The sequence below is a fragment of the Opisthorchis viverrini genome (genome assembly GCF_000715545.1).
Source record: "Opisthorchis viverrini unplaced genomic scaffold opera_v5_248, whole genome shotgun sequence".
Classification (NCBI taxonomy): Eukaryota; Metazoa; Platyhelminthes; class Trematoda; order Opisthorchiida; family Opisthorchiidae; genus Opisthorchis; species Opisthorchis viverrini.
In genome coordinates this window covers 288,458-298,903 of record NW_008751903.1, presented here as the reverse complement: position 1 = coordinate 298,903, position 10,446 = coordinate 288,458, and the positions used below count along the sequence as shown (strand labels likewise).

Genomic DNA, 10,446 nt, shown 5'->3' with positions numbered 1-10,446 from the left:
TGAAGACGTCTCAGGTCCGCTGCTCGAATAGGCCAAGTCTCACAGCCATACAACAAAACAGCCCGTACTGTAGTTTGATACACACGTCCCTTCAGATTCAGAGATAAACCATTCTGACGCCATAGGTGTCGCAAGTTAGCAAACGCGGCCCGAGCCTTGCAGATTGGTGCATTCCCCTCATGTGCCAATCAGAACTAATAAATCTTCCAAATAATACTGTCTCCCCTATGGTTGCAGGTGGAGTTGGTGTATTTATTTTGAGGAGTAATTCTTACTGAGCAGCCCTTTAAGTTTCGTGTGCAAATCTACTCACGTGTTTAGGTAATTGTTCCATTGCTAGGCTTCTATACTGCACACAGATAAGCAGCCGTTTAGCTCTCGGAACACTACTTTGATATGCATATGGTCTTAGTCAAAACCTCACCCGAAGAGGACGAAAGTGGCTGTAGATTTTGCATGTAAACGAGTGTCTCCAGCCAGATTCTGTTGGTAGCGTGAGAAGATTTAGAAATTCCAACTGGAGACTTCGTCCTGTAAATGAAGCCATTCTATGCAGAACGTCAGAGATGTACAGTACACTTGCTTTATCTTTACTGGGGTACCTTAGAAGTGTGCTTCATATGAAACACCAGTAGAGGGCGTTAAACATGCGGTCTTCGAGCTAGTAGTTCAAATAATTGATCTTTTGGCCACGCTCATACGGTCTGCGGTGTGGTTGGCTCAAAGCTCAACAGAGCTACTCCAAGTGCAAGCCAATGGCACTGAAGACACTCCGCTCGTAGCCGAGTGGTTAAGCATTCGAACTAATTGCCGAAAGCCGAGGATTTTGGACCTCCTGGAACTTCATGAGGTCACGCTTTTGACGACTCCTAACAAAGATTAAGTGGCTGTAAAGGGTATCTCTGATCTTCGGCATACACTAGCTTTACTTGCAGGAAGAGGCCTCCAATAGCTCTGGCCTTAGTTTTTCTCCTGTACTGTGTATGTCAGCATCTGATGTTGTTGGCAGGAGTGATTAAATGAGGGACTTAGTACATCAGGAGCTTCAGTCCACGTCAGGAGAAGTCACCGGCAATTAATTATCCACCAGGAGAACCGAACAGACGCCATGACAGTCACTGATTAACACCTCTTCAACCGGGATAATAAAGAAATCCGGCTACGACATTCATATGTGAAGGTTGGAGCAAGAAAAATCATGCGATCACAGTAGATTTAGCTTGTTCATATTGGCGTCATACGTAACAGATGATTATACCCCGCCGGTACGAGCACTCATTTCGACCAAGTCTGAGGAATATTTGTGCAAGCGATTTGTTCGCCTGGAAATCTCTGACTTTGATAGTGACTACAACTCAGAAGTAAGACAAACAAAAGTGCCACCCAGATTTTGAAAATATATTTTTAACCCTCAAACTCAGAAAATTGAGGTCCGATTCTCGGACTCAAAATCTATACCCTGTCTTTTCGAGATGCCGTACACGTCTCATCGTCAGTCCAGATGAGTACATTCTGTTGCATTCCATAAACGGTCCTTGAAAAGTAAACGCAGCTGAGAAGACTGTCTACCCCTGAAAACGCTTTAATCGGTTTTAAGAAAATCACTTTGTTTCAGGCATCTAAGTAGCATTTAAGCGCTCTAAAACAGATAACAGAGGCTTTAAAAGGTCAAGCGGCTAAGAGTGCCCTTTAAGTGTGATACTGTCTTTCTCCGGATACTTTGAGAGTATCGTTTTAAGAGACATATTTAAAAAGAAAATAGCTATTTATGGGGCCTCTGCAAATGGAATGGTGCCAACTTTGGCAACGTTGTGAACCAGCAAACACATACTGTTATCACCCAATGTTTGAACTGACAATTTGTTTAGAGTTTTTCGGTGACGATAAATCCATTTTATAATAACCACGAGTACGTGGCCGGTTTTACAAACAAAATATTCTATTTGATTCCATAGAAGAGCCTCAAAAACCTGGCTTACGTGATACCTTCCCCTGTTAGTCAAAGAGGGACAAGATTACGTACTCCTAAACCGGCGATGATCCACTGCAAGAATGGTATTGTGCTTCAACTCCAAAAGGATAACGCTTTTCGATGGCAGACGTTTTGAAAGGATGAAGTGAAGCTGGATAGCTCAGAGTTTTTGAGTTTTAAGGATTTCTGCGTTTGGAAAAGAACTTCATTATTGGTGAGATTAGACCTCTGTATACAAATTCAAGTGTCACCGGCGTTAGAAGTAGCGTGCTGCGTGGGGTTTTGGCCTTATATCAACTACTTGGTTTCAAGTCGAATCTGTCGCCGTTTGGCTTTTGAGTTTTACATCAGTCGCTGTTAGGAAGAATACAAGGAATTAGCGCATAGCGACTGACTGGATTTGTTAGGCTGTTTTTTCCAAGTTGATGGGGCGTGTATATAGAAGATGAGCTGCAGTAAAGGAAGAAAATATAACTGATGATGTCGATAATAAGGGATCTGAAGGTGAGTCATTTTGCGTTTGCAGCAACTCAGATTGATTTTCCTGACCGATACCAACAGCCTTCTGTTGCACAGATAATTGTAGCTTTCCAGAATTTTGAAATTAAAGGTAAATATTTTGCATAACCTTGTGTAGGTCAGCAAAAACGGTTTATGGTTTGTAGTCCATATACTGAAGTCAGCAAGGTGGCTTAATGGCCCATCTTTTACAACCTCCAGCTAGAGTTTACCTGTTTCTGCAAAACACTCTATACGTGGCTCAATATACTGTGTGATTTGAGTCTTCATTAAATATTTTTCTAGTAGGATTTATAGCTGGATGTCTTCTAACGAAACAAATTGCTCTTCAGCACCCGGTGGTGAGTCACTGCCTATGCTACATGACAGTCTTAGTGGTGGTGTGATGAGTGTTCGTCTTGAGGATACCTAAACAAAGTACGTAGCATGAGAACGACATAATCAGCTTCCTTTCGAAGATATTGTTTGAGAATAACGTAGACAACGCTCTGATCTATTATGGAGCACGGTAGATGCATTTGTATGACGCTAATTAAATAACAGATTTAACCACTGGACTTCTGTTAGCCAGGAGGAAAACAGATCTTGCAGTACAATAAAACCAGTTGTGTTTAAATGATCGAACGAAGAAATTTGCCTCAGTTTGAGGTCGCTTCTACTTGTATTTTTACTTCAGAGCATCTCGTGTGATTGCACAGCGGATGAGGTTAAAATTTCTGGCAAATATGACAGTTTTGTTGCTGGTGTTGATGCAAAAGCACAACGTATTCATCATCGAACCAGCGTTTCTTCTGAAAGTTGAGTATTTTATGAAAGACTGTTTTTTGTTGCTTTGAGTAGTTGGAGTGACTGTGTCATCGCGTGCGAGGAGCTAAAATGTTCGAGTTGAGATAGTCGGACAAGTTAGACGATGTTTTTATGTGCTGCATACCAGGTGCAATGTTGTGTGCACTGTGTTAGAGGACTTTTGGCTTTGTGTGTAGCCACATTCAAATCTATTGTCTTCCATAAAGTACAATGGCCATCAGGTTTTGAAGATTCGTGTACGTGGAGACCCGACTAGCTTCAGTGACTTGTGCTTCAGTCCTTTGTAATGACTCCAGATCATTTGATGAAAGACGTTTGTGGGTAGCGTAGGATGGATTTTTGATGGACCACCGTCACATTAAAATTTTTGTGCAGCCACTCGATTCCAAAATGGCTTGAATAAAAACTGGTACTTACCCCAATAAATGTACTGCACAAAAGAATACTGGAAACTCCTAAACAGCTCAATATCGACATTTGTCAACATTTGCCCAATTTGGATACATAAGATTGAAAAAATTTCAGTTATCGTGGCTGCTCAACAAGACTCAAGAAGAGCTAAACCAGGCATTGTTAGCTGAACAGTTTTGACCAAACTTGTGAAAATTTTTCCCTGTGGAAATATGCTGTCATATCTGCCATATCATTGGAGCTAAAAACATGCAGTAACCCTTGTGCATCACATTTAGTTAAAAGACCCATAGACGGGAAATTTAGCTGAGTCTCCCGTGAAAAATCAGATTGATATGAGGATAAGTGTTTTTTGGTGCTTTCTTCCTTTCGTAGATGACACTTCTGGCAGGGTCACAGATTATGATTTAGCACAAATCATATTATACTGTGTCAATAAATATGCTAACTTTTCTCACATATTTTGCTCGCGGGCCTAAATCAAAGCCAAAGGCTCGCATGCAGCACCAAATTAGTTCTCTCACCGGCGAACTGTCTGCAACTGACCGCTGACTGGCATATCTAATTAGGATAACCCTTGTCCAGACTCGGCCGACGTCACCTTTTACCCAGCTTAGCTTTGCTAACGAGATGCGGTGTTTTGCACTATTGAGGGAATTAAAGTCGTCTAGATAAATGACGCGCATGCCGATACTGGCCCCCAAGAGTCTGTTAAGATACTTCTGGTAAGGAGGAGGTTTGTGGATGAAAACCTATCATATCTAAACTCACGATTTTCCAGTTGTATCATGCAGTGACATTTCAGCTGTGGTCGAACATGGCCCTTCGCTTAGATGAGCACATACGATTATGGTTGGTCAGAAGTTTGATGAATCTGTTCATCTGATCTCCTTACAAACGACGGGATCACAAAGCGCTTCCAGCGCAAGTGAACAGTGGGCGTAGAAAGCAGGGTTTGGAAATGTTGTTATAGCGAATTGACTGTCTTCGGCTAGTACGGGCGTTTTCGGATGTACTCCGCCGATATGTACGGCGATTATTTGCTTGAGGGCTTTCAGCTTGTGTTCCACCGCCATTATCATTAAAACTGCAGCACACATCACAGAAGCTACTTAGACTGGCGGCACCGTGTGGTTACGGGACGCTGAGGCGCGACAGTGTATTTCTTTGGAAAGGAGGCTAAAGCTGAACTCCAAAAAACTCGTCAGATATAGAAATCCTAAGTTTTGCAAATTAATTCACATGGTTATGCAAGATTTTAAGTTTGCCCGAACCCCGATAGTTGTAAAATTTTTGTTGTTTTTGGCTGATGAATGAGTTACAGCATAACTCTCCCTACTTTAGTCACTTGGAGATCGTTCGTGCCAACTCGGCGCACAGCAACGATTGTGAGTCACTTCTCTGTCATACTGCAGAAACTAATTTTCAAGTTAATGTGTTTGGAGGAGATAATAACCAACTTGTCAAGAGTGCTGAACGGTGAGTGGAGGTTACTGACGTATGCACAATTGGGAGTATGTGTATTGAGTTACAGTTTTTAGTCTTCACCAGACATTGATTTTGGTTATAATGCAACGATAGGACTTGCTGATAGAGATCGCCATTATGATGCACATGACTTAGAGATGGCCACTGCAATCAAGTAGAGCCACATACAAGGAAGATTTTGCCAAAAGTTCCTTGTTTGTCCGGATAAAGTTGAGTATGTTTGGAGTACTGCCTTCTCCATAACAGGTGGAGTGCGACACGTGGATGAATGATAGCACCCGTTGGACCGGGTGGAGTATTTCGTCCTTGAAGTTGGACTGAGAGTTAATGGGTGTGGGAGTGAAGGGATGCTATGGTAGTTCATAAGCGGCAGACGAACTGGCAAAAGAGGTTGATGTCCAAAGAAGAGCTAATATGAAAAAGTCAATGGATACTGTCTGGAAGTCCCTGGTACTATATTCTTGGTGCAACGATAGTTAGATCAGTTGAACTGGATAGGTACTGTCCAAAAGAGTTTGGTACACTGTGAAGTGCTAAGAGGTGGGGTAGAAGGGTCGGGCTTGTCTGAATCAGGAGGCATTTAGAGCAACCTCAAGAGATACGGATGACGCGTTACCATTAATTTTAGACGAGGGGCGGACCTTCTTCCTTAGCTGCTGTCTTGCAAACCAGCTGTTCTTCTTACCGGGTAATGTTTACCATTAGGGTTTTCAGTTGTGGAGTGTTTATGGAAATCTGGCGGAAATGTAGTTTAGCTGAGTAGTTTGTGTGTTCCCAAAAGGTGGTGTGATGAGCTGGGTACGGGCTAAGCGTAAGAGTCTACCGCATTCTGAAAATTTATGGGCATCAGTGGCAGGATTGCAGTGGCTTGATTCTTCGAGGCTTTTGTACCAGATTATGAATTTTGTTATTTCGTCACCGCATCCCATCGTACGGGTTCTATAAAGTATAAATCAGATGGAATATTTGAGATTTATTTTAAACACAGTATGTTTCCTCGCAAAATAAGTGTTCCGAGCCTCGTTCCTGAATTTGTCGCATAGAAAAAAGGATGCCGTGTAGGTTTCCTTTTTTGCTTCTCCCACCTAAAATCAAGCAAGAGAACTCAAAGACGAGTCGGCTTCTGATGAAAATTTCACTTTTTGCCCAATACCAGGTGAACTTCATATATGTTACTCCACGCCACTTAGCCAATACTATTTCTGAATACGATTCGATTAATACTGATAATTATGGTAGAGAAACCTAGAGTTTATTTACATAAACTCACTGTCAATTACGGTGTCCTCCTCTGCCTGAATGATCACATGACCGGCAACCTCATCCCTTGGTTCGAAAACAGCCAGCTCGTTTTCTAAATGAATATCGACGTTGTATACTTTGGATAAATCGCAGCCCATGGATGAGATCTTTCAAAATATGTCAGTGCAACATGATAACTCCTTTGTAAGTTGAACAACCGCCAAAAAATGTAATTGCATTTAATAAGTTAAAACAAGGCAGCATCTTCCATCGATCATACGCGGTTTCATGGACTGATTCACAGAATCGAGGCTTTCACCCAATTTCTACGAGTGCGGTTTGTTCTCGTAAAGCACCGACCACCGTTCACCTGAAAGTTGTATGAGAAAAAAGGCAGCAGCACTTAACTTTAAGTACTCAGCGTGGGACAGTATGCCTGCCAGCGCGAGGATTCGCATAGAATACGCCTATCAGTTCTTTGAACTTGCTGCATTGCGTGGAAGACAGTCGGAAGAAGGTTATTCCACACAGCTACTACTCTAACTGAGAAAAAACTTTGTCTAACGAATATGTGTGGTATGAGCTTGAAAAATTTCTTACTATGTACCCGCCGTGTGTTTGCTGGGTCAACGGTAAAAAACCGCGTTTGCCAAGCTTTTTCTCAAACAGCACATAAGTAAGAAGTAGGTCCCTCGTAGGCGACGGTACTCCAGGGGAAAGAGATCAAGCATCGCGAGACGCGCTTCGCAGTCCACGGACTTGATGCCGGCCTTAAGGAGGCCTTCCCTCTCCTTGGAAGGAAGCGATCGTCACTCCAATCTACAAAACTGGTGACCGACCATCGCCTGGCAGCTATAGGCCTATAAGCCTCACTAGCGTGCCGTGCAAGTTAATGGAAGGCATTCTGAAGCGAGCTATCCTAGACCACCTTACTTCCAGCAACCTGATATCTCCACATCAACACGGATTTCTCCCAAACTGCTCTTGCATGACAAAAATGCTCGTGTAAATGGACAGCTTAACCCAAGCCAAGGAAGAAGGACTCATATCGGATGCCATATTTTTCGACTTTTCAAAAGCATTTGATAGGGTCCCACACGTCCCGCTGCTCCACGAACTCGAGTCTTACGGGGTTCAAGGGAAAATCCTTCGCTGGATCAAGTCGTTCCCATCAGACGGATCATTCCGAGTGAGAATAGGCTCGACTCGCTCTTCTCCAGTGCCGGTCTCCATTGGAGTTCCTCAAGGCAACGTCCTGGGACCAGTTCTGTTTCTGATATACGGAAAAGACCTTCCAGATGTTCTTGCAAGTCCATGTCTACTTTTTGCGGACGACTTGAAATCCTGGAGTTCCAATGCCAGTGCCCTCCAAATGGATGTAGACGCTGCCAAGCAGTGGTCGTTGGACTGGCACCTTCCTCTGAATGACGAAAAGTGCGTCCATATGTCGTTTGGAGGGGACTCAGCGAATGCCTTTGTTATGCATGGTGAGAAAGGACCAGAAAACATCATGAGAATAGATGCCAAAAGGGATTTGGGTATCTGGATCTCCTCAAACTTGTCCTTCTCACCGCACCATGAGAAATCGGCCCAAAGGCATTCGCCATTCTACAGATGTTCCGACGCACCTTCTCCCGTATTACTCGTGTGGACCTCCAAATACTCCATGGGGCCTACGTCAGACCGCTCCTGGAGTACGCCAACCAAGTTGTCTACTCAGGACGCACGAAAGACGCCACCTTCATTGAGCGTGTCCAGCGGGCCGCTACGAGAATGGTTGCCGGCCTCAAATCCGTGGACCGCGAAGCGCGTTTCGCGATGCTTGATATCTTTCCGCTGAAGTACCGTCGCCTCCGAGGGGACCTACTTCTTACTTATGCTGTTTGAACAAAGCTTGGCAAACAGGTTTTTTACCGTTGACCAAGCAAACACATGGCAGGTACATAGTAAGAAAATTTTCAGGCTCAGACCACACACATTCGTGAAACGAAATTTTTTCTCAGTTCGGTTAGTAAGTGCGTGGAATGACCTCCCTCCGACGGTTGTCTACGCTCCTTCTAGAACCCAGTTTAAAGCAACATTAGACATCTTGCGAATCCTCACGCTGGCAAGCATACTGCCCCACACTGAGAACACAAAGAGCAGTGCTGCACCCTTTTTCACTTCTGCCTTTCAGGCGAACGGCAGCCACTGACCGACAAGTACAAAACCGACCTCGATCCTGTGTATCAATCCATGAATCCGTGAACCACTCTCGTGGTGGCTCGCTGGACACGCTTAATGAGGGTGACGTCTTTCGTGCGTTCCGAGTAGACAACCTGGTTGACGTATTTAAGGAGCGGCCTGACGTAGGCCCCACAGAGTGTTTGGAAGTTCATGTGAACACTACGGGATAAGGTGTGCCGAATCATTCTTAAAGTGGTGAGTACCTTCTGGACCGATTTCCTATGGTACGTTGAGAAGGACAAGTTTGAAGGAAGCCAGGTACCCGAATTCCTTTTGGCGTCTATCTTCTCTATGTTTCCTGGTCCTTTTTCGCCATGCATGACAAAGGTATTCGCTGAGTCTCCTCCAAATGACATATGGACACACAGCCATTCAGGGGAAGGTGCCAGTGCAACAGTCACTGCTTTGTAGCGTCAGCATCCATTTGAAATGCACTGGAATTGGAGCCCTAGGATTTCAGGTTGTCCCCAAAAACAAGACACGAACGTATATTAGAATCAGTGCTGGTCCCAAAACGGAGCCTTGAGTAAATCCATTGGAGACTCGCGATTGAGGAGAACCGGTCAAGCTTACTTTTACTCGGAATGTTCTGATTGATGGAAACGCCTTAATCCAGCGACGAATTTTCCATGGAATACCGTGAGGCACAAACCCGTGGAGTAGCGGTGCGTGTGGGACTCGATCAAACGCTTCTGAGAAGTCGAAGAGTTTGGCATTCGACATGAGTACCTCGTCGTTTGCTTCAGTTAAGCTGTCCACAAATACGAGGATGTTCGTCACGCAAGTGGGGTTTGGGGGAAATCCGTGTTGAACTAGGGATACCAAGTTGCTAGTAGGGAGGTGATCCAGATGGCCCACTTCAGAATACGTTCTGTCACCTCGAAAGGTACGCTTATTAGGCTGAAATTTCGGCAGCTGCCGCATGTTAGTCGTTCGCAAGTTGCGTCGATTGGCGTGGCAATTGCCTTCCTCCAAGCAGAGGGCAGATTGTCTTCGTCTGGTGACTGACGAAACATGAGGTAGAGATGCTTAGCCAGCGTAAACTAGGTTTTATTCAGGATCCCTGCATGGACCTTGTCTGACCACAAAGCGCAGAACATGTTTGTTTTATGTAAGAGTTGACGAATGTCATACCCTACGAAGAACATGTTGGTTAGAGCTCGTAAGTAGTTACGTTTTGAGAAGGCTAAGTGTGACTGAGTCACTTGGGCGGAATGCAGACTTGCATAGCGTTTACTGCAGACTTCAGATATAATCACTGAGCGCTCGTTGGTTCCTAGTTCCTGTTCCCCAATGGGGTGTGGTTGGCTTATTTATGCAGCGATGCCTTATGTATCCAAACAGCACACTTGCGTTTCCTGGCAAGGCCAAGAATGGTGACTTGTTTTTGTATCTTCCACTGACGGATTTCTGATTTGGAAGGGTTTTGCATTATACCAAGTGTCAGCTCTTTTGCCGACTGTACTCAAATTTTGAAAAATTATTGATGCCTCTCTTCCAAAAGACGCCGAATCCTTTCACGTGGCTTGCCGTCCATCCGAAAATGTGCTTTTCTTTTGGCGTGAACGTCCCACTAGTCTCGTGAACTTTCTGGACAGGGATTCCGTATAGCTCTTTCATCGAAGCTGGCTTCAGTTTAAAGTGAATAGAAAATATCCGCGTTCCCGAGAAATCTGCACCAATGAAGTTTCGAAACCATGATAATAATGATAATGTTTATTCCCAACTTGTGGGTGGCATACCGTCTGGCATGAGCACAAGTCAGAATGATGCATGACTGG

The 10,446-nt window shown here is 44.2% G+C and overlaps 1 protein-coding gene across 1 annotated transcript; it reads right to left on the bottom strand.

Moving 5' to 3' along the window:
* Positions 1-8: 8 nt before the first annotated feature.
* Positions 9-6,597, bottom strand: T265_14712 (hypothetical protein; the record flags this gene model as incomplete). The annotated part of the gene is made up of 3 exons (XM_009174904.1): positions 9-176; positions 5,366-5,514; positions 6,468-6,597. Coding segments are annotated over 3 exons (447 nt in total), but the record flags the coding sequence as incomplete, so codon positions are not given.
* Between the last annotated feature and the right edge of the window lie 3,849 nt (positions 6,598-10,446).